This window comes from Leptonychotes weddellii, chromosome 6 (assembly GCF_054177405.1).
Source record: "Leptonychotes weddellii isolate Sample4059 chromosome 6, ASM5417740v2, whole genome shotgun sequence".
Classification (NCBI taxonomy): domain Eukaryota; kingdom Metazoa; phylum Chordata; class Mammalia; order Carnivora; family Phocidae; genus Leptonychotes; species Leptonychotes weddellii.
The window spans coordinates 41,305,382-41,329,931 of record NC_138374.1 but is presented as its reverse complement, the minus strand read 5'-3'; the positions used below and the strand labels follow the sequence as shown (position 1 = coordinate 41,329,931).

Sequence of the window (24,550 nt, the reverse complement as noted above, 5' to 3'; positions counted from 1 at the left end):
CCACATACCTCCGTGGCTAGAGTAGCATTCCAGACTCAGGAGTTAAATCCATGTTTTTTACTGATTGGTTCCAACCTCTCTTCAATCGATGAATATAAAGAAAGGTAGTTTATAGACCACCAGTCCTGTGGGCTCTAGTCAAATCTGTGAATAGATGGAACAGGGGTTTCTCAGTTTCTGTTTATCTTACCATAGTTACAGGGTTAGGGGCCTGCAACTTGCCTTGGAGTGATTTTAGGAAGCTATGCCATGTGTAACCATCAGTTATTCTCACATAGCTCTTCAGAGTGCCTGGCACATCATCACACACACACACACAAAAAAATAATTTGAGTAAATGAAAGAACAGATGACACCTATTCAAGTGCTGATGCCGGAAGGGAATACGTGAGAGCAGAGTGGAAATTGATGATCCAGGAGTTTAAAGTTTTGAATGTATTTATCCTTGAAGATGGCTATAGCCTTGTGTATTTTTGGAATTCTATAGATTTCTGTTGTTGGCACTTGTTTGTAATGCTTTTCTGTAACTAATCTGTCTTAAGAAATGAGAGAAAGTTCATGCAGACTGAAAATCTGAGCCATTTCCTTACCCCAAAAAGCATAGCTGTATAAAGCAGAGTGAAGGATAAAGCAACTGGACAGCTGAGGGCCATGCAGTCCCAGAGACGGCTGTTTCAGGAGCGTGGAAGGAAATGTCAGCTCTTTCCATTTTTACCGAGGTATTTTTAGAGTGGCTTCTTTTCTCCTTGGCTGGTGTCAGGGTGCTACTTTATTGAGGAGCTGCATTCTACTGAAAAGCAAGGTTTTTTTTTTTAAATGGAATTATTCCTCTAAGAGAAGAATTTATGTTAATTCGATATCCATCATGCTCTCTTATAAAAGTGTCACCTTTGCTGGGAGTATCATTGATTACCATTTCTATTGTAATTTTTTTTTCTTTTGTCCCCATCATCTATAATAAAGGTAAGTGATTTGTTTAGATTTTTTTTTTAAAGAAGGACCTGAAATTATATTTTAGGGGCACATTATTAACTTGGGACAGATTGAAAAGAAGACACCTTGAACAGGAGTTAGAGAATTGATACCATCTATTTCAAGAGCAAAGACAAAGGCATTTTTAGATCTTTTGTCAAATCAAGAGTGACTCTAAAGAATGAGACTAAACTGATTGACCACATAAGAGACTCTGTTTTATTCCTTCATAGTCACCCCTCAGTTACATGACACTCTGGCTCCCATACCAAATGTCTGCTGTGCATTCACGTTGGCAATGCCACTTAGATCCCCTTCCTAATCTTTCCTTACGTGTCATTAGATAAAACAGACTTCTGGAAGCCTCGATTGCTGACCATGGGAGCCTCACTGTGGGCTACCCATTACAGGAAGCTGGAGACCTGTGCTCTTGGCTTCTGGCCCTGTGTGACCTTGGCATCTACAACTCTGGCCCATGGCTCAGTCACAGGCATTTAGCCTGAACCACACCTAGCCTCTGGAGTGTACCTAAGGTATGGATTCCTCAGTGTTCATTCATTCTCTTTCTCCCCCTTTCCTGTTGATATTTTTTATAGCTGTAAGAATATTTGGCTATGATTATTTTCCACGTATGGGATTGTTTCCTAAATGTTTATTGATGGTGAGGAACACCTTAATAGGCAAGCCCATCCTTTAAAGATAGTCCTTTCCTGGTCTAACCTATTTTATATTTTGCTTCATAAGAGAAAGTGGTATTTGTAAAAGAAAAACTTGAAAATTCTGAAAAAGAAATGAAAGAAAAGGGTCATGTACAGTCATGTTTAGCTCTACAACTCCTACTGGAACTGTTGTTACTGTTTGATTTTTCAGTCATCTTTGCCATACTGACCTTAATTTTTTTCATGGTCACGATCGTATAAAATGCTTATATTTTTATTTTTTATTGGTCTAGCATTATATTATAACTAGGTTTATTTTTTTTTACATCACTTCTTAATAACTGAAGAAAATCCCACTCTGTGACTCTAGTGTAATTTATATAACCAACTATTCTTGGAAATGTGTGTGACTTCAACGTTCCCATTTATATAGATAATACAGCAATACACACTTTTGGACAAAACACTTTTTCTATATCTAGAATAGTTTTCTTTAGGCAGATTCCATGTAAAGGGCAAAAATTGAAAGTATGTTGAAGCTTTTTGATAAATAAGGCTTTTCTAATCTGTTGTCCTGTCACTGGCACCAGATCCTTGACTGCGGTTGGATGTTTATCCATCTGGTCTCCTAAGTCAGTGTAAACATATACCATCTGAAGGACCATCATATAATTGGGATTCTTGGCATAATGTATATATCTCTTAAAATGGCATTGTTGACAACCTTCCGCCAATGTGATTGAGGGGATGAATCTGTTGCCCTCTCCTTCATTTAACATCCTGGCTCTGGCCCTGCACGGGTTCAATCTGTGTTTTCTACTGACAAACATCCCAAGCTTGTCTCTGGGTCCTGGCTTTTGTATTTACAGCACAGTAATCTCATTATCTGCAGTGATTAGACTTGTACAATAGAATCTTAATCAACTGTATTCTTACAGCACTAAAACTGGGCCCATTTCTGTCCATTGCTGTCCTAGGGATTCAGCTCTGCTCCAGGGCAGACATGTCAAAACCTCTCCTGCCACTGCTTGGGCCCAGGAATACCTGCTGGACTTGGTCAGTCTCTTCTTGTTTTGGTCTCCAGGGCCTCCCCTTTCCCATGGACCCCTTTCTCTTTTTCCTCTTGGCCTGACACTCATGCCCACTCCCCCCCAGCTTTTCATGAAAAAAGGAACCAGGCTGAATGCTATTTTCACCTGCTTCTGAATTGTGTAAAAGGCTTTGGTTCTCTGATACCTTCTAGACCACACAATTAACATTCCCCGATGCTGTAGAGCCATGGGCTTTATTGTACCTCAGCATTTTCTAAACTATGCCACTGTGGAACTGAAATTTCAAGGGGACCCAGGAACAAAGGTTTCCATGGTCAACTAGGCTGTGAAATGTCCCTCCTCAGATCCTCACTCCAAGATGTGCATTCGCCTTACCATATTCAAAGGTTTAGAGACATCAGAAAGAAGGAAAATGTTTTAACCTCATCATTCCCCACCCAAGACTTGGTTTTGTTTTTTTGTTTTCATTTTTTTCTTCCTCTTCTTATATTTTATGGCTCTACCTGGCATAATTTTTCCTTAAAAACTTCTTGGAAAAAAAAGCTGCTTAGACCATTCAACCTGTTTGTGGAGGTGGCTAAAAATAAGTGTTCCCCACGATTGGAGATGGAATGTGTGCATATTGCTGCTCTGCACCGTGAGAACCCCTAAAGCATTTGGACAGTCTGATCTCCATGCAGTCCTGACTGACTGCGGGGCAGAAGGCAGCAAGCTGGACACACGGAGCATGCATGAGCAAGAACAGACAGAGGCCTGGGCCTCTGCCCTCCACTCTGCCCTTCTGGCAGAGAGCCCTGCAAGTACTTAAGGCAGAGTAGTGCATGAGTTTCCTGGGTAGTTGTTTGCCTCCCAGTAGGAATGCTTGAGGTTTGATTTATCAGAACAATGTTCCTATAAAGTTGTCTTTCACCCAAAGGGAATCGTAAGGATGCTTTAAGTACTAGAGAGGGATCATTGATTTCTTTGGAGCCATAGTGCTCATCCTTTCACAGCTGGGGAACTGCTTTGCTGTGAAATAGAATTTCAGTTGGATGCAAAATTAATCAGCTTTCACAGCTCTAATTTTTGACTAAGACACTGTGTCAGTGTGTTTGGTACATGCTGTGTTTGAGCCGGGAAGCCTATGCCTTGCATTTGGGTAGCATCACGACACTGCCACCTGTCTATGGGATGCCGATGCCACGGGGAGCCAGGGGACCGGGGAGCCAACGGTTTTCTCTTCTGCCACTCCGTGGCTTCCTCGCGCTTAAATCCAGGGAGGATCTCTCACAGACAGACGTCTGGAAGGGACCTTACTGTCTCTCGAGTCCAATTCTCTGCCCTATGGAAGAAATCCCTACGAATCCCCATGATGAGTGGCCAGCCCATCCTGTGCTTGCATACCTGCAATGATGGGGGATCTACCACCTTACCAGGCAGTCCCCTGTTATATTTGGAATCGCATCTAGGCTTTTTGGAATTTTTCTTTTCATGCATAAGTCAAAAAAGGCAGATTTCACATTGCCTTATCTCTGAACTGGCATGAGATCAATATCACAGGCACAGTCCCTTTTCTTATCTGTGATGGCTCTAATGTGATCGATTTGTGATATTTTGATCTTGAATGCTTGGGAAGGCCGTATATAGAGAGAAAAAACTGACTTCTGTGATCTAACACTAACTGCCAAAATCCAGTCTCCTCAGGCAGTTTTTAAATTAGAAGGCTATGTATGTCTTCACAAGAAACAGAATGAGGCAAACATAGGCATTTATATTTGGTACAAGATCCTCACCCTAACAACAAAAAAAGAATGTTTTTCTTCTTATATAGGCAATCACACAGAAAGGATCAACAACCAGGTTCTTTAACATAATTTTTCATTTTTCAAAATCCTGCTTGCATAAGGGACATAGTCTGTTTACAAAGAAGCTTTCAGTTTTACAGTAAAGTATGATGGAAAGAACATACTCGGATATGTTTTTGGATCAGGATGTATTCCTGCCTTTGCTTCTATATTAAGGTAGGTGGTCTGCAGCAATGGGAGAGAAAAGATGAGTGAATCCTGGCCCCTGCTCTCAGGGAGCTCACGATTTTCCCTTTGGGAGGCAGAATAACAAAGACCCATAAAAATAGCTGGCACTCAAAACAGAGTGATACATGTTATAATAAAGATAGCAGCAGAATGCTGAGGACGCAGGGAAGAGGCCAAAGTTAATGCCAGGTGAGAGGATTGGGGAAAAGTGAGCAACTGAACTAACTGATTGTGTGTTGTGTGGGGGAAAGTGGATGGGGTTTCAAAAGGCAGAGCTTAATGGGAGACTCTTGCAACATGGAGGCGTTTTCCTAGAACATCTCTCAGTGCAGGGGTGGGGGCGGGGGGGGAGGAGATTTCCAAAGTCTGCAGTTAACAACATTCTCCAAGGATGTTTTTCTCTTGCACTGTGTGTGATCCCTGTATCCAGAGCTAAGGTTGGGGGATTTGTGTGCTTATTTTATTGGTAGGAGAGGTTTAAATAAATACTTCATAACTTAGCAATTTGAGTTTCTGGGGTCTTCCCAGCACCTGCCCATAATATCTATAGGTAGGCCTTCCTGATTCTGTTTATACCCTGCATTGATTCTTAATTTTGAGCTTCTTTTTATTAATTACGGGCATTCAATGAGTGATTTTGTTAAGAAAATAGCACATTCATTTACCTTGATTAAGTTTACTTTTCAGTTAATTACACCAAATAACCTTGGGGATGTTTAAGTGTTTATGAGATGGACACCAATAACATGAGTGTGCTGAAAGGGAGATACAGAGGAGTCTGTGTTTGAGTAATGACATCCATCCAGTCTCACTAGATCCTGGAAATTGTTCAGTCATTTAAAGAAATAATATGCATTAATTCAAGCTTACTTTATATTAGACATTTTGAAAGGACACTGCCAGCAAATCCAACAAAATGATAATATCACAGTTCTAAGGAAAAACCATTTATTGAATGCCTAAACTATGTAGTTTAGTTGCATTAGTTTATTGAATCCTCATGAAAACTTACCTGATATTGTTGGCTAGCTGCTCACATTTTATCATCCACGACCTCCCCTTCTAACTGAATTTCAGTTTTGTTCTGAAAATCAGTCTGCTCTCCACATGGCCAGGTGCTTTCCTAAGCCACTCAGAGGAATGCCAGGCCCCATGCTGGAGACTGGTTAAGGGTGGGCAGGTGGGGGCACCTGGGTGGCTCAATCGGTTAAGTGTCTGACTCTTGGTTTTGGCTCAGATCGTGATCTCAGTGTTGTGAGGTCGAGCCCCGTGTTGGGCTCTGTGCTGGGTGTGGAGCCCGCTTGGGATTCTCTCTCTCTCCCTCTCCCTCTGCGCCTCCTGCTCGCACACATGCGCTCTTTCTCTCTTTAAAAAAAAAAGTGGGCAATTTTATGTAACATTATGTCCAGATGTGGTGCCTAAAATCGTGGCACCTACCTGTGATGAGGGAGCCTGGCCTGAGGATAAAGCCAGTTTCCTGACCCCTGTTCTATATGAATTAAATCTAATTCTTCATTAAGGCTCATCAGCTAGGAGGGATGAAAGTGGATGTTGTTACTTGGTGTATACAAGAAAATGTCACACCGGAAAGAAGAGAAGACATGGAGTCCCAGTGTGGGAAGGACACAGAATATTCCCCCTTTGCCAAATCTTAAGGTGTTAAGGAGGGTGATTATGTTTCTACTTTGTAGTGCTGATTGGGAAACAAGCCAATGCAGAGGGGGAGGGAGAACCTTATGATCCACCATTAGGGAAGCAAAATTTGGAGGGTTGCTAGCCTCTTATCTGTGCCTCATTTGGAATTTCTGTTAAAAATCCAAAATTGTCTCAGCACTGCTTTCAAAAACCACCATTTTTCCCTAGTACCTAAATTATTGAATGATCCACAAACACTTTAATACATAGCAGCTCTTTCTGCAAATGGAGAGATAAGGGTCGGAAATGAACAGATGATTATAGTTATTTGATTTCAGCTTTAATTGCTTTCCAACAGGCACAGAGAATGGACCAATTTTCTCAAAGCAATATTTGTTGTGAAACAGAGGTCTGGGAGTAAAGTTTTGTCAATAACGCAAGGAGCTTTGGGAAGTACATGATGGGTTTTCCTTCTTTGTTCTCTAATGGCTTGCAGTGTGTGTTCCCTTTCGTTCAAAGGCATAGCATGAAATTGACAGTGATTATTTTTTGCAGAATCTAAAAATAGGAACCATATATGTCCCCTTTTACCTACTAATAAACTGGAAATGCAAAAGAAGGAATGTGAAAAAACCAAGATCGAAAGACAGGGAAGGAAACTTTTCTCTCCTCCCACCCTCTGTAACCACTGGTTTACATTGTGTCTCCATGGATTTGCCTATTCTAGACATTTCACATGAATGGAATCATAGGATATACTCTCATGTCTAGCTTCTTCCACTAAGCATCACACCTTCAAGTTCCGTCCATGCCGTAGCATGTATCAGCGCTTTGCTACTCTTATTGGCAAATAATATCCCATTGTTTGGATATACCACACATTTTTATCCACACATCACTCGATGCTTCCATTTTTTGACTACAAATAATGCTTGTATGAACATTCATATACAAGTATGAGTATTTGTTTTACGTGAAAATTTGTTTTCTAAGAGTGGACTTGCTTGTTCATATGGTACCTCTGTTTAACAGTTAGAGAGATCGCCAAACTGTTTTCCAAAGCATCTGCACCATTTTTCTTTCCTACCAGCAGGGTATGAGGTTTCCAGCTTCTCCACATTCTCTTTGCCAACAGTCATTATTGTCCATTCTGGTGGGGATGAGGTGGTATTTCGTTATGGTTTTGATTTTTATTTCCATAATGACTAATTCTGTTGAACATTCTTTCATGTGTTTGATATATGTGTGTGTGTGTATGTATATATATATATGCATGTGTGTGTGTGTGTGTGTGTGTGTGTGTGTGTATACATTCTTTGGAGAAGTTTCTAATCAAATGGAAAACTTTTTTTTAAGATTTTATTTATTTGACAGAGAGAGAGACAGCCAGTTAGGGAACACAAGCAGGGGGAGTGGGAGAGGGAGAAGCAGGCTCCCTGCCGAGCAAGGAGCCCGATGCGGGACTCGATCCCAGGACCCTGGGATCATGACCTGAGCCGAAGGCAGACGCTTAACCGAATGAGTCACCCAGGTGACCCTCAAATGGAAAGTTTTAGAGAAAAAAAGACGTAAGATAAAATGAATATTTACTAGAAATCAATAATGGATTGGGCCCTTTCAGCTGTTTTGAAAATGAATAATGAGTAGTATTATAATCACATTTTATAGATAAAATTTATAAAAATTAAGGACTTGCTGAAAAGCAGGTGGACGTGGTTGAGCCAAGAATCAAACAAGATCAATAGATCTTTCCTTGGTGCCATGTGTATTCTAACCATCCATCTCTTGTCTACATTTCCACAGATTAGTAAGACAGTGATGACTTAATGAAACATGAGTCCCTCTCTTCCCTGGCAAAAGAGAAAAACATAAACAAAACCTTTTGAAGAATAATGCAGAAAGGTATCAATTATTGTCCTGAGATCAAAGGGATAGTCGAGTTGCAGGCTGTACACTTGGTCTTTTATTTTATTTTATTTTATTTTATTTTATTTTATTTTATTTTATTTATTTGTCAGAGAGAGAGAACGCACAAGTAAGGGGAGCGGCAGGAAGAGGGAGAAGCAGGCTCCCTGCTGAGCAAGGAGCCTGATGTGGGGCTCGATCCCAGGACCTTGGGATCATGACCTGAGCTGAAGGCAGATGCTTAACCGACTGAGCCGCCCAGGCGCCCCTGCAGGCTGTACACTTGTGACATCATCATGTTTCTGGTAATTGGTGGAGGCATTTCGCCCTTTACTAATCTAGTCTCTTTAGTAGCAAATGGGAAACCCACAACTGCCCTGAGAGGAACATCTTTACATTTGAAATTCTGTAGCCCTATCCATTCTCCAAACAAGTGCTAAGAAAACCACACTCTGGGTGTTATGGGTACATTTGCCACCCTCCTCCCTTGCGTGGCACTTAGCAGAATGAACCGGGCACCTGGACAGTCACCCGCACTGGTAGTTCCTGGGAAACAGCCACGTGCCTTACGATCTCGGTACTGAGTTCCTCAGTTCTACCCCTGGTACTAGTACAGTACTTAAGAGTCTTAGAGTCAATGTTCAATGATAGATTGTTAAATTAATAAATGATTTTAACTGGCATTATACAGAGACACTGCTGAATTGGACGCTTAATAAATACATGTTGACTTACTTAGTAAAACGGAAAGAAGAGAAAAAAATGCTTGGCGCCCAGCTCTTGACAAGATCCACTCTGGAACAATATTGTTTTTTCTCATTTAGGCTTCAGGAAACCCCATGAATTATAGGTTTTCATGTATTCAGTTTACTCATGTTCAAAATGCCAATAAGCAGCAAAGTTGGAATGCAAACCCCAATTTGCAGACATACATTGCAGAGCATTAGGTCAGGTATGACGCCTTCTTGGACTTGATCCCACATACAGAGGCAAGAGCACTGAGTTCCAATGTGGGACAAAGAAACAAGGCTTTCCCCCTTGTGCTTGGGATGTGCCCCACACTGTTACTAAGAGGATGAACAGGGTGACAGAGGATGAGACTTTGTAAGTCAGTGAGTGAAATGAATGATGTGTAGGAGATGTGGGGAAAATGTAATTGTTTTCTACCGTGATTGCTATTCCTAAGACCTGGAAGTTGTTAAAATGATAAATGGCCTAGTCACCGAATGAATTTTATCGTTTGTCTGTTTTGAACAGATGTGGCATTTTAGGGGTTAACACTGCATTGTTGATTGCCTGTATATTTAGTCAGTGCTTTTGGGGTCTTTTCTCCTTACCCCCTTCCCCTTTTATTGAAGTGTGGATATGTTGAAGTTCAAGTGTCTTATGTTTCCAGGGACTCTTTTGACTTTTAGTTTGTTTCTACTATCCCTTCGTATCTTCTCAGTCCTGATGCTTTGGTTGCATGTTTGCATTTCCTTTCCTTCTTGGGCAAGCTTCCCATTGCCATGCTTTCTAGGAATTTATATCTGTCCCACCTCATTGAACATTTATCTTCTCTTGTGTATCTAGCAATCTGCTAGCTAAGGTGGGGGCTGCAGATACAAGACAGCTTGAAGACATAGTCCCTGTACTTGAAGAACCATGTGTTAGTCTTTTCTAGTCCTTTAATACAATCTTCATAATTTTTGCAATCAGCCAGCAATAAGAACTCTTTCAAGTCTCTGACATTTTCTTTGGGAAATTTCTCTTAATTGACTTTTCTTCACACCTAGAATTGTAAATATTCTGGAATGATGAGAGGGGGTGGCCGGAGTAGGGGTCAGGATTGAAGGCATTATGCTAGGCAAAATAAGTCAGACGGAAAGACAGGTACTCTATGATCTCACCTAAATGTGGAATATGAAAAAGCAAAACTCATAGAAACAGAGTAGAAGGGTGGTTATAAACTCAGTCTCTCAAAGAATCCCAATTAAGCACACAGTAGCAGTAAAAACACATTTTCTGAGCAAAAGCAGCATTAAGGTGGGTCTAGTTCCCACCTCAGCCCATTCTCCAAGTCCTTCTTACGTAGATATGACCGTGGAGATATGACTGAGTTGCTGTCTCTTTGAACTCTCTGCAGACATTTGACAGAGGGAGCAAATGCATAAGCAGGGGTTCAGACCCAGGCCCACAGTGCCCATATGGCTGCCATGCCCATGCCTTTCTCATGACCCATATAGAGAAGGAAGTGCTTGAATCTCTGAACAAGAAAATAAGAGCCAAAGATATTAAGGGGAAAAAGTAAGATTTTAAATAACTGAAGTAAATGATGTTCATTTTTATGAAGAAATTTGGAGAACCGTGTCAATGTTTAGACATTATTTCAAAGCCATAATAGCATTAAAGGGAAATTTGAAAGAGACAGTAATAGAAATTCCCAGTGTCAAGCACTGTCTTTGTTTTAGTTTTTGTACCCACCTACCTTCTCCCAGTACCTACCTTACTCAGTGTTTCATTGTGTGCTCAGATCGACAGCTGTGGGGCGGATGGGTGAGAACATGAATGGGTTACTGAAAAGCATTACTTCCTGATTGCTCTGCCATTTACTCATAATAGGGTGACTAATGGAATTTGGCAAGAAGAGGCTTGAATACACACACCTTAAAAGAGTCCAACACTCAGAGCAGGTGGAACTGTAGAATGCTGAAGAATGTGCATTATGGAGTTGGGCGTCTCTGGGTGTAATTCCTGCCTTTCCATTTTATAGCTGTGAAATCCTAAGAAGATTCCTTGGTCACTCTGTGTTTCAGTTTGTCTTCTGCAAAATGAAGATAATATTTAAATCTGAATAATAGGTTTATTCAAGCATTACTATCACATTTTGACTTCTAAGGTTTCTGTTTATCCTAAGATTGTCTAGTTTCAGTTGTTACAACTAAGACAGCTAAAGACAGATTTAGACCATGAGAAGGTCCAATATACAGTAGTGTGCTTCATTAATTGTATTAACTATTAAAATATTGCAGTTGTTTTATTCTAGTTGGTAGATGACCACTGCTCAAATCCCCCTGAATGAAGTCTCTCCGTGACATCCAAGATGCCCTGCACCAGGTTCCCAAACTTCCTCAGTATTAATCCAAAAACCGAAGAATTAAGATCAGCCTAGTAGCCATCCTACTCCACCTTCCATGTGAATCACCAAATACTGGCAATTCTACTTCATAAATCTCTCTCGCATCCACCACTTCTTCCCCTCTTACCTCACCTGGAATATTCCGTATAGGCCTGCCTACATGTATGATTGCTACCCTAAGGTGAATTACCCACATTATAATCAGTTTACACAATTGTGCAAAAATACATAATGATCGGTCATTTCCTTCTGGATGATCATTCAGTGGCTTTTCCTGGCTTTTATGATGAAGAACAAAATATGTCCAAGCCCCTGTCTGTCTCCGTCCTCATCTCATACACAGTACCTGCCCCCCATTGTCAGGGCATAGGCCACAGTTGTTCAAATGGTCCATGTGCATGTCCCCTGAGGCCTTTGCACAGCTCCTCTCCAAAGGGGGGCACCCTGCACCCCACACTCTCACAGTGATCTCTAGATTTCATCCAGAGCACATGTTATGAGACAATGAAACATTCCGCCAAAGCTACATTCCCGCTCGATAATTTGTCTTCTCTACAGAATCCTTCAGGTCCTTTTGCCAAATGCAGGGCTCTTCTCCTGGGTGTGTCCCCCACTCAGGACAAGATCCTAGTCCCCTAGATGTGCTCTCTGTCTTTCATTCTTTCAAGCAGAGACATTTTGTTGACTACTGAGAGACTTGAACCACAAATGACACACAGGTCTGGGAAACCCAGCCTTTGAGCTGGTTTATCAAAGCTAACAAAAATGAGTCTCACCCTAGGGACAATTCTCAGATTCACCATGAGAAATAATAACCTTCGTTATTATTTTCATCTGTTTGTCTCATAGACCTTAGGTTTCTGAAAGATAGGAATATGTTTTTTTCTTTATTTGGTGTGTGTATATGTGTGTGTGTGTGTGTGTGTGGTGTGGCATGTTCCCAGTAAATAGCCCATCACCAGCTTCCCGATAGTTATTCAGTAAATATTGATTGAATGAAAATATGCTATAGGCTGAATGGTTGTGTCTCCTCAAATTCATATGTTGAACAGTAACACCCAATAATAGTATTAGGGGGTGGGGCCTTTTGGGGGTGATTAGATCATGAGGGCGGAGGTCTCCTAAATGGAGCTAGCACTCTTATAAGAGAGAGCCCAGAGAGCTCCCTCACCCCCCTTCCCCATGTGAGGACATAGCAAGAAGTCAGCCGTCGATGAACCAGGAAGCCCTCACCAGACATCAAACTTGCTGGCATCTTGATCTTGGACTTCCCAGACTCTAGAATCGTCAGGAACAGATTTCTGTTGTTTATAATCCACCCAGTCTATGGTATTCTGTTATGGCAGTCCAAATGGACTAGGACAATACCCTCACACCAACCCTGAATTAAAGATTTTTACCTATTAGAGATGAGACTTTTTAAAATCCCCATAGAAACTTCATTTCTCCTAATCAAGCAGTCTTGCCAGGTAATTTGAACTATGAGTTGACGACCCCAGAGGCTCAGGAAAACAGGAGTACATTACTACAAATGAGTAGCTTAGAAATCCAGGATGCAAGAGGTCAATAGGAGAGCAGTCACTTAACATTGGTCAAAAGAGGGGCATATAACCAGATGTTTTTTGCAAAGTGACCTTGTCTTCTGTCTGGTGCCAAGTAAAGTCAACAGAGTATTTGGTGGAAAATCATGTGCTTATTTGGAAACATCACAGTCTGGCTGCCAGAGGGATCATTTCCCACTTTTTCAGACATTCCCTTACTTACACATGAGCAGCAGCAATGGAAATTACAAATGGCATTATAACTGCATAAGAAATTCCGATACTATCAGCCAAGCAAAGAATATGACCCTTTGTAGGTGACTGGCCAATCTTGATTTCCGAAAGAAAGATGAGTGCTGAGATTATTTGGGTGAGGCCTTTCAAGCTTCTCCAGCATAGAGACCTCAGCTAACAGACTTCCTTCAGGTCTCTGCCTATCTTCTAAGTCAGGTGCATCAGGGAATTTTAATCGGATGCCATTTTAGACCTGAATCACTCAGCTCTCCTTTCCACACTACATTCCTAAGCAACTTTCTATTGGGCTTTGATTTCCCATGCAAGAATGCCTTTCAAAATGGGACTGCTGTCCATGCTGGGAACAATGTTCCACTCTCTGTGACTCTTTATTTCCCAGATGCACCCTTACATGACATATATTGGGTGAAAGCCCCTTTCAGCGGTCCCCCATCCAGTCTCCCTGAGCTCTGCTGAGAGGCTTCTGCAAGTCCACAGGTGACACACTCACCTTGATATCACACTTGAGCCCCCTAAAACTCCCATCGTGTTCTCATTATACAAAATTACAAAACACTTCCTCATTTTTTTACCCACATGTACATGCCAAACATAGAAGGCCCTCCGGGATTCACTTTCCTGTCTCCCTCTCACATTCCTTGGGTTTCAGTAACACTGGACAAAATCAGGCCCCTTAAGGCTCTGTGACTTTATATATGCTGTGCCTTTGACCTATCCACACCAGCAGTTGCCTGCACAGCAAAACAATTCTAATTGTTTAAGGCCTATGTGAAATGTGAGCTCCTACTGAAGTCTTCCCCAAATCCTAAGGTTAGAAGTAGCTTTCAGTATTTGGAACTTGCATAAGTCTTCCTTCCTCTAGTGCTATGATCATCACTCAGAACTGCAATGTAACTCTTTACATGTTCTGCTCCCCACCCTTTTCCCAAATTAGACTTTGAGTTCCTAGGGACCTGACAAGGCCAACTCTCTATTCCTAGAATTTATCTCAAGGCCTGACATGTAGTAGATGCTTAATGGCATGCTTTCTGAGTATTATAATGGTCATAACAGTAATGATGATGCTAAGATCACCAGTACACACATACCTTCAGCATGATAAGGTAAGCACCACCTTGTAGCTCCATATCTGTAATAACGTGTTCAGAGCAAAATGATTAGAAAAAAATCTATGTTTGGGGTGCCTGGGTGGCATAGTTGGTTAAATGTTCGATTTTTGGTTTCTGTTCAGGTCATGATCTCAGGGTTGTGGGATAGAGCCCCGCATCGGGCTCCACTCTCAGTACAGAGTCTGCTCGAGGTTTTCTTCTCCCTCTGCCCCTCCCCACCACATGCTCGTGCACTCTCTTTCTCTCTCTCTCTAATAAGTAAATACATCTTTTTTTAAAAAAGTATCTATGATCATGGGAATGGGCCCAAGGCTGACTGCTAAAGATCAGGGTATTTTTTTTATGCTCATGGGTTTCAAGTGAAAAATAAATAGTCATATATCTTTAATAAACATTTATATGTTTGTTTACTCAAGAACTTTCTCCCAGATTCAAATCTTTTGCCTGTCAAGTATGCACAGAGGTAATATTCAAAGTATTTAATAAGTAGTATGGAAATGACAGGACTAATTAGAATAAATCTGTCCATAGCTGCAGCAGAGTCAATGGCATCAATGGTGTGGTTAGTTAAGTCCGAGAATCAGTTTGTGGAGGAAGAGTAGGTTTGTGGAAGAAGAGCAAGACTCGGGTTTTCTACAAGTTTATTTTTAGGTGCCTTCGAGATATCCACCAGGAAGGGAAAGGTAGGCAGATTGAATTCAGAAACACCAGTGGGCTGGAGGTATAGCTTTGAGAGTTATTGGCATGTTGGCAAGAGGATCACCCAAAGCAGCTGGTTCTCGGAGAATTACCTGGAGAGCTTGTTAACTGAGCATCCCACCACTTACTTCTGGTTTCTGATGCAGGAAGTTTAGGATGGGGCTCTTGAACTTTACAGATAATGCTGATGCTGCTGGTCTGAGGACCACACCTGGAATAGCATTCACCTGGGAGATAAGTGAAAGTGGGGGAAAAAAAAAACACAGAAAAAAAAAAGAGTGGTCTGTGGGAAGGAGTACAGTGGAAAAGTCAGGCTGCATTGGTTTGAGTCCAGAAGCTACCAACTAAGAACCCTATGATCTTGGGTCAATGATATAACTCTCTAAGACTCAATTTCTCCATTTGTAAAATAAGGGAAGTAAATAACACCATAAATTCATAGCATTATTTAAAGCCAAAACATAGCTAATGGGAAATGGTTAGCACAGTGCAGAGTGTACGTTTTAGGAATTATTTGAAGACTAGTTCTTAAGCCATCTGGCTTTTAAGTAAAAGTTACATGAGACAGGTGGCAAAGACTAAAAAGCAGGAGGAAAATCAACCTGAGGTGATAACACAGGAGCCAATGAAAGGTTTTTCACAGAGGTGGGAGTGGCTTGAGTGTAGGTGCTTCTGGGAGTTCAAACAAGATGAGAAAAAAAATATGCAAATATCCATTGGATTTAGAGACGCCTAATGACACAGACTGGACCATTTCAGCGGAGCCACATGGGGAGAAGAGATGGTGCCTAGGAGCATGTAGCGTAGTACCTAGCGGAAGCCCAGGGGCTTGTGACAAGACAAGAGCTCCAGTGACAGTAGCTGCCATTATAACTGTTATCACTGAAAGCAGTTTGTCTAGGCATGTGCATGCATGCAGGTAGGAGGAAATAGATTCAGCTGAAGGATAAACTGCAATTTCCAAATAAATGCATTTCTATCGAACAAGCTACGTCTCGTGCAAGCTTATTTAAACTGGTGCAGTCTTTAGAAACAAGATTTCAAACTGTAAGGTGGCAGGTATGTCATGCAAATTTAGGAAGGGTCCTTTCTACAATTCTGTGGGAGTGGATGGCTCTGGGATACGTCAGGAACTGTCAGTTCTCGCGGCAGCCCCATGACTCAATTGAACTTACAGATTCCTTGCCCCACGTTCCTCATTTCTCCCATGCCAGCAAAGTGAACAATGTCTGGTCTCTGGCAGCAGGAAGAAAGCTCTGTTTGCCTCTTGCCAGTTGGGGAGTGGTTTGTTTCCCTTTCAAACACTACTGCATTCTTCTTGCAATTTTCCTTAACCATTAAATAATTTATAAGTCCGTCTCCTACCAGTGCTCCTTACTGTGTGCCCAATAAATGGCGGATTCAACTGGGACTTGTAATGTATGGCAGCAGGTTTCATTTATACCACTCCCATGGAAGAGTCTGCTGGAGTTCATGACCATATTTAAATGGGTGCTAACCTGTAAAGGTATTTTGCTAATCCTAAAGCTTTTAGATTGCATCTTAACTTTTCTTAGAGAATTCTCATGAACTCAGTGGGGGAAGGAAAAAACTGGTCGATGACTCTGACATTTGCAAGCGGGAGTGCGTGGAATGGATCTGGGGTTTATGCTGCATGTCATCATTTTCCTTCCTTAGGTGTTCCTACTCTTCATATCTAGAATTCCTTTTCCTGTGTCAATTAAATCATGCCCATTCAAGACCCAGCCCCAGTGCTAACCCTTTGGGAAGCCTTCAGAGAGAACTATAGCCTGAATTAAGCTCTCCCTTTATTTTGATTATCTACTGCAATTATTATCTGTAATAGTCTATTTAGCGCTCTTGGTCTTGCAACAAAATCTGTGTTCCCACAATGTGCAGTGTTGTGCTGGCAACAAAGAAAGCCTCAATAAGTAATATTCAGGTTCAACTTAGTACTTAAGGGGGAAAACCAGTCATTGTTTTAATTCATTAAAAAATTAACTTCCATTGCAAAATCTGCGGGGATTTCTCTTTCCCAGACTTACATTTTCTTCCCATTTTTCCTTTAATGAATTAACCACCACTACTTCCCACTGTGCATTTAATTACTATACTGATCACTTACTATGTTTGCTACATGGTGTGGAAAGAATACAAAACTTAAAAGCAGAGCACTCTCCCTGACCTCCCTGGGGATAGAGACCAAAACTCAGAAAAATGTAAGAAAACACATTAAACTACATATAACAAGTGCCAGATGAATGGTCTGGATAATTGTACAGCCCCTGTGGTCTCAGGTGAATGGGTACTAGTTCCTCCTGCCGGCAACTCCACCTGCTTGGCCTGAGACCTTGAACTTTGATCATGGCGCTTGGAAGGCCTATCCTTAGCACCATCTCTGTTCATCTTAAGTTGAGCATTCCTTTGTCCTCTCTTTGAGAATACCATCCCTAATTTTTTCTCTCCTCCCACCCCCTCTGCCTATGGAGTTGTTTTTTTCCCTCCTCTCATCAATTTCTATACACTTTACCTAAATTGCTTCAGAAGCTCTTCTTGAGTCCTAACTTCTAAACATTTATTCATATGGGGTTTTTCTTTTATGAAAAGCGTGCACAGCCTTCAGTACAGAACATTTAGAAAATTTCTCATGTATAAAAAGATCATTCTTCTATAAATACCTGTTGTGTTCACCTCTGTGTCAGGCCGTCCATGAGATCTTGGATCAGAGAGATGTGAAGATGTACTCTGCCCCTCAGGAGCTCATGGCCTGGTCAGATGGGAGATTCCTGGGCTGATGCAGGGGAGTGAGTGATGTCTGAGAAAGAGTTACTCTGGAATAAGAGCGAACCTTGAAAAACAAATGGGAATTCATGGGAATAGTAGGCTTCTCCTAGTTTACTTGCCTGGAAGTTTATCCTTGTGATTTTTTTTGAAGACAATCAAAACCTCTATAACAAATTTATCAAGTTACATTCCTAGAAACAGAAGACACCCTTTGAATTTTAAATACATAACAAAATAGTAGCATATATTATAGGCAGTTTAGTGTATTAGACTATTGTAAAAGTGAACCAGTTTAAAATAAAACAGGTTTCAAAAATGCTGGATAAGTTTACAGATGAGAGTTCCATACCTGATTATTAAGGTGTCCCAAGGTTCTTAGGGTCATGAAAGTTTGGAGTTAGATCACATGCATTTTGTCATTCTCCCAAATGTCCCCGATTTCCTCTTTAGAACAAAATACTCACCTGGATATTTTAAAGCACACTGTGTCACCTTAGGGCACAGAAAGAAAATACAGAAGTATACCTCATACTTTATTGTTATCTCATTTGCATTTATGTTCTATTTTAGATGTTTTTAATATATTTTATATGTAAGATAATTAACCAAATATATACATACATGCACTTATAAGTAGATATACAAATATTGGAGGGTATCATCCACAATTACTGTTGTCTCTTTGATGGGCTGTGTTTGGTTATGAGTGATAGAAAGCCTAACAGTGACTAGGCACAGTTTACTTATTTACTTTATTTACTACTTTACAAAAGTGGGTAGGTGGTCTTAGAGTTAGTGTAACAGCCTAGTGATTCCATTAAGAAATTTTTCTATCTTTCCATTGACATATTTGGCGTGATGCCCTACAAGTGTAAAATTTTACCCGGTGGTGAATTTTATTTACCTTGCCCAATGCCTGTGTGATTTTAGGTGAGTAGTGATATATGGACACTATATAGTGAAATGTTTAGGTAATTTCTAAGGTTTCAAATTTATTGATGATTGCAGTATACTGATAGAAGGATCAAGCCTAGCATTCTGTTACTGTTTATTGTATTAAAATATTAAAAATATTTAGCAGTGGTGTTTCTTTGGATCCAGTCAAGTCATTGCAAGGGATAAGCATGTGCATTTATATTAAGTTTTGGATTCTCTAAGCTATGGAAATGGAAGACCCGAGTACATGTTAAGCCTGACATCTCTGTACTCTCTCACCTTGGACTTTTCAGAGGCATTTACTTGGGTCTCTGATCCTCTGTAATGTGCTGATACACGATAACATGATAGGGAAGGCAGTTGGTAGAATGGGGAGGTAACCACTGGAGACAGCACTTGTCAGATGGAAACTAATTGATTGTAATTGCTTTGCCATTGTATTGCTCTTGGAGTCTGTAGCTTGTTAAAACCACTGATTATAAAATAAGGATCTCACTTTTTATGCTGTAGGTTATGTTAATGAAAAGCTGTTCTTAGAGGAATGATCAGTGAATATCAATAAATGGATAATAAGAAATTAAAGGAAAACTTAACTAACTGATCATGAGTTAATATACTTCAGTCAGCGTAGCAATCAACTGTGTGGTGTTTCGTATTGAATATTTTGCTCAGAGCTCTTGAATTTTCAATATTTCCCATAGAAAGATTGATTCTGTGTAACTATTTATTGCAAGCTGTCTTGAATAACAGATCTTCTCTGTAGAGGAGATCTCCTGGAAAACAGAAAATGTTTCTGTTTTGCAGAGCCTTTATTTTGTGCCAAAATATTAACAGACGGATATTTTAAAGTGGAAAAATAAGTTCCTGTTGTACCACCAAAAAAAGAAGATCTTAGAAGTGGGATTTTTCAATGCCCACATTATATGAGCAGTATGTGAGTGAAGATTTCTGTGACTCTGAGGGCAGTGTTTGTTTTTCCAATATTCCCCAATATTAAAGTAGGTATACTAAAATGCTAAGATTGATGTGAAATTATATCTAACTTGTTGTAAGATATGCATTAACTTTTATATGATTGTAATGATGTCTTTCATGATCATATCGTTTACCAATGGCATTTAAACTCTTAGCAGTGTTAGAGTGATCCAGATTTATTGAAGACATTTTTTACTGAACACCAATTGTGAATCGAGGCTCCACCTCTGACCTTAAGAAACATACAGACTAAAGAAACAGATAAACATGTGAACAAATGGCTACATGCAGCATTGAATGTTGAATGCAGTGATGTGAGTGATCAAAGGTGCTAGGGAGACACAATGGGAAGATGATGTAAGCTTTGAAAGATTTCTGGATGTCTTCCAGCAAAGAAAAAGATGATCCAGGAAGAAGGAGCAGTGTGACAGCTCCTTGTGTTTGGAGAAATAGAAAAATAATTGGAAATGAAGTTGTGTGTCTTAGGGTACAAGATGACCCCAGAGGGCAAAATTCCACATGGTCTCAGTCCTTCTCTGAGGAATTTGGAGTTATTCCTATCGGGATGGGGCCTGCTGAGGATTTTTAGGTGTGGGAAGGTTATGAGTGAATTTCCTTTTAGGGCAATCACTTTCTCCTCAATTTGGATGATGAACAGGAAGAGGCTCATAGTGGCTTCCAGTTACTAAGCTGGTTGGTTACAATAACCTATGATATTGAACATTATTATTTAATCTAGATCTAAGTAAAGGAAATTAAAAGAGCTTAAATGCAGAATCATTTATTCATCTTTGACTTTTTGTTTTATTTTATTTTATTTTATTTTTTTTAAAGATTTTATTTATTTTTTAGAGAGCGAGCGAGAGAGAAACAGCATGAGAGGAGAGAGGGTCAGAGAGAGAAGCAGGCTCCCCGCTGAGCCAGGAGCCCGATGCGGGACTCGATCCCAGGACCCTGGGATCATGACCTGAGCCGAAGGCAGACGCTTAACCATCTGAGCCACCCAGGCGCTCCTTATTTTATATTTTAAAGATTTGTTTATTTGAGAGAGAGAGAGCATGAGTGGGGGATGGGTGGGTAGGGTAGACGGAGAGGAGAGAGAGCATCTCAAGCAGACTTCCCACTGAGCACAGAGCCGGACTCTGGGCTCGATCTCACAACCCCTGAGATCATGACCTGAGCCGAAATCAAGAGTTGGACACTTAAATGACTGTGCCACCCAGATGCACCCATCTTTGATTTTTTAAATGTATTTTTTTCTCCAATATGGCAGTGGAGTTGGTGCTAATACTTTAGTTGCTTAAAACTGTGAAACTAAGAATGTCTATATGTGATAACAGAGTCTGTGTCTAGTAGATAGCACATACTTATGGCTAGTTCCATATTTAGGAAAAGGATGTAGACATACAGCTTAATTTAAAAATGTAAGTAATTATGATTTTAAAAACAAATGTTTAAAATAATGCTTAAAGGGCGCTGGGTGGCTCAGTCGTTAAGCGTCTGCCTTCAGCTCAGGTCATGATCCCAGAGTCCTGGGATTGAGTCCCACATCGGGCTCCCTCCTCGGCAAGAAGCCTGCTTCTCCCTCTCCCACTCCCCCTGCTTGTGTTCCTGCTCTCGCTATCTCTCTCTGTCAAATAAATAAATAAAAATCTTAAAAAAAAATAATAAATAAAATAAATCATTTAAAATAATGCTTAAAAATGACAATAATTTGGTTCTGTTAGGTGTTTACCAGAAACATTCTTCACATTTCAGATTCTGTTTCGGAATTTGGAACATTTGCATTTTAATTACATAAGAAAAGGAAAATGTGGAAGAATAATTGGTTCAGCTATTAGCTGATTAGAGCTGTAACTAAAAACAAAAAACAAAAAACTCATAGAAACTGACATTGGTTTCCACAGAACGGTCACAATATGCAGTGATCAAATGTTTAATGACATTTGGCAACAATAAAGGGAAGGAGATCCTGTTTCAATCTTTCATACAATGTGTTTGTTAAAAACTGAAATTAACAAAAGCGGGTTTGAGGTGTTTGACTGTAGAATCATTCAGCTTTTACTGTTAATGTGTCCTCAAAGGGGGCTTATAGAGTGATTCCAATTGCTAAAATCTAGTGGAGAAATAAGACGACTGAATACAGTGCTTATCTTAGTTGGGGCTGCTATAACAGACTGGGGGCTCATAAACCACAGAAATTTATTTCTCACAGTTTTAGAAGCTGGGAAGTCCAAGATCAAGGTGCCTGAAGATTCAGTGTCTGGGGAGCAGTGAGGACTTCCTGGCTCATGGAGCGCTATCTTCTCGCTACCTTCACATGCCTGCAGTGGGCGACGGAGCTTTCTGGGGCCCTTTTATAAGGGTACTAATCCCATTCAAGACCTAATCCCCTCCCACAGGCGCACCCGCTGATGCCACACCTCATTGTGATTAGGTTTCAACATGTGAATTTTGGGGGGCACACAATGTTCAGTCATAAAGTGTGGTCATATCCAGTGCATTTCTTCAGTCCAGTGGAGGGTCTGTGCTCCCTCTCTGGTGGCGGAGGGTCAGAGCCCAGGAGAAGTCCTCAGTGCACAGATCCCGGCCTGGGATGGGGCCCGGGGGTGGCAGAACGCGTTGCTGACAGCAGTTCTCTGTGTGTTTCCCCTGACAGATACAACGACGTATTCCACTGAGCGATCTGAGCACTTCAAACCCTGCCGAGACAAGGACCTCGCATACTGTCTCAATGATGGCGAGTGCTTTGTGATCGAAACCCTGACGGGATCCCATAAACACTGTCGGTAAGCCCCTGGTGGCCGGTACTGGGGGCAGGCCCTCGAAGAGGCCTGGCAGCGGGGTGGGCGGGGAGGGGGCGGTGTTTGAGCTCTGCAGTGTTACGTGGGATGCATTTAGTCCAGCTGTTGGAACGGCAGAATCAGGAGTCTTAAGACGGGAAGGGGCAAGGCTGGTATCTTTAGTATTTGAAGAAGGTAAAACTGAATTAAAATAGACAAGATCTGAATTTTACCTGACTAAGCAAAGAAGGGTTTACTTTTATATCTACCAGTTTAATAGAGATAATTATTTATTCACTTTAGAAGGCTGCATTTTTTGGTTCAGGACTTAGGCACATTGGCCTGTACTAAGAAATAATACCTTCTTGTAAAACTACAGAATGTGGCATGGCAAAGCAAACTGCTCATCTAAGATCTATCGGCTCAGTGTTGATTGTGAACCAAACCCCAGACTGTAACTGTGTCCAGAGAAGACTGGAGCTCATCTTGATTCTGCCCTCGTTTATTAATTTCATTATTTTTTTAACACCTCTCTTGATGAAACACTCTCCAGCAAGATGTTGTAAATGAAATCATAATCCTGTTATAGTCTAGGTAGAGAACTATTTAGGGAAAATTCCCAGTAGAGATCAGGAGGTGTTTAATTGGTTTTTAGAGACTTAAGGTTATTATATAAGTGCTAAAAATAAAAACAAGTTGAAATAAATAGTGCACTTGTAGGCACTGCAGCTTTAAGGTTCCATAGAAGAATCAAATTAGCATCCAAAAAATATTTCCCACTGAGCTTTTATTTCCAGCACTGCCCCTGGTAATTTGTTTTTTCTTGCAATTGTATATGCTTCAGTGATCATATATATCCACACCCCTTTCCTTCTCTTTATTTACTCTTCTCATATGACACACTTATTAAATTAATTATTCTGAATCATGAAGCATGGAAAATTACGATTTTTTCCTCTATATATTGCTATTATAAAACTTCATTCTGTGTTGTTTTATTAAGATGGCACAGAGAAATGCGCCTTGTAGTTAGGAGCTTGGAACATGTTGGCAAATCCTGCCTGACTCTAAGGGCCGGTTTCAGTCCACGAGGAAGATGAGTTGTCCCAGTGGGTGACACAGGTTTGAAGGAGCTGATGAGTGACAGTGGCAGATCTCTGTCTTCTGTCAAGATAAGCAGAACCGGGACCTTTCCTCACTCTTGAGAGCATGGCTTCCATGTGACTTGGGGAGTGCCATTACACTTACCCCACTTACAAAATTTACACCCTATTTCTGTCCTCTGTGAAATTGGGTTGGGGATGAAGGGGAGTGGGAATGCTCCTTCCCACATCCCTCTTCTTGTGTTATATTTATTAGGTCGGTGTAGACAGAGGTAGAAAGCACACAAGTGACTTTAAGACCTCAAGGCAAAATCCAAGAGCTATCTACCCATTCAAAGCATGAACTGTATCCAAGCTCTCATAGATACTCAACCATACGTTAAAGAGATCACCATGTGGAAGTGGGCGATGCAGTTAATTAAGTCTGAATTCCTAATCGATCGGTGGAGCGATTAATTAGAAGTCTCACCTAAAGCAGTGACTTTTGGGATGGTGTTTTACCCAAAGGAAGGATCAGATCAGGCCCCACCACAGTACCCAGGTGGGTATGATTAATCTTTTTGAAAACTGAGAATGTTGAAAATAACAAAAATAATTCTTATTCTTTTTCAACATACAATCTCACTATATTCTGGATTAGTTCATGGTGTATTAGTTTGCTAGGGCTGCTGTAACAAAGTTCCACAGATTGAGTGGTTTAAACAAGAGGAATGTATTTTATCACAGGTCTGCGAGCTAGAAATCTGTATTCCAGGTATTGGCAGAGTTGTTTCCTTCAGGTCTCTCTCCTTGGCTTATAGATGGCCATCTTCTCCCTTGTGTGTTCTCATTTTCTTCCCTCTGTGTCTGTATTCAAATTTCCTCTTCTTATAAAGACACCAGTCATACTGGATTAGTGTCCACTCTAATGACCCTATTTTAACTTATCTCTGTAAAGACTCTTTCTCTAAATATGGTCCCATTCTGAGTTACTGGAGGTTAGGACTTCAACATATTAATTATTTGGGAGACA

General features: G+C 40.8%; 1 protein-coding gene across 3 annotated transcripts in view; it reads left to right on the top strand.

The window, feature by feature from the left end:
- The window catches only part of NRG3 (neuregulin 3), a 923,883-nt gene that overhangs the window by 392,318 nt on the left and 507,015 nt on the right, over window positions 1-24,550 (top strand). For all 3 annotated transcript variants that reach the window (XM_081823990.1, XM_081823988.1, XM_081823989.1), the window contains exon 2: window positions 22,312-22,441. In XM_081823990.1, coding sequence (XP_081680116.1) covers window positions 22,312-22,441 — 130 coding nt within the window. The remainder of the gene's footprint in view (window positions 1-22,311; window positions 22,442-24,550) is intronic.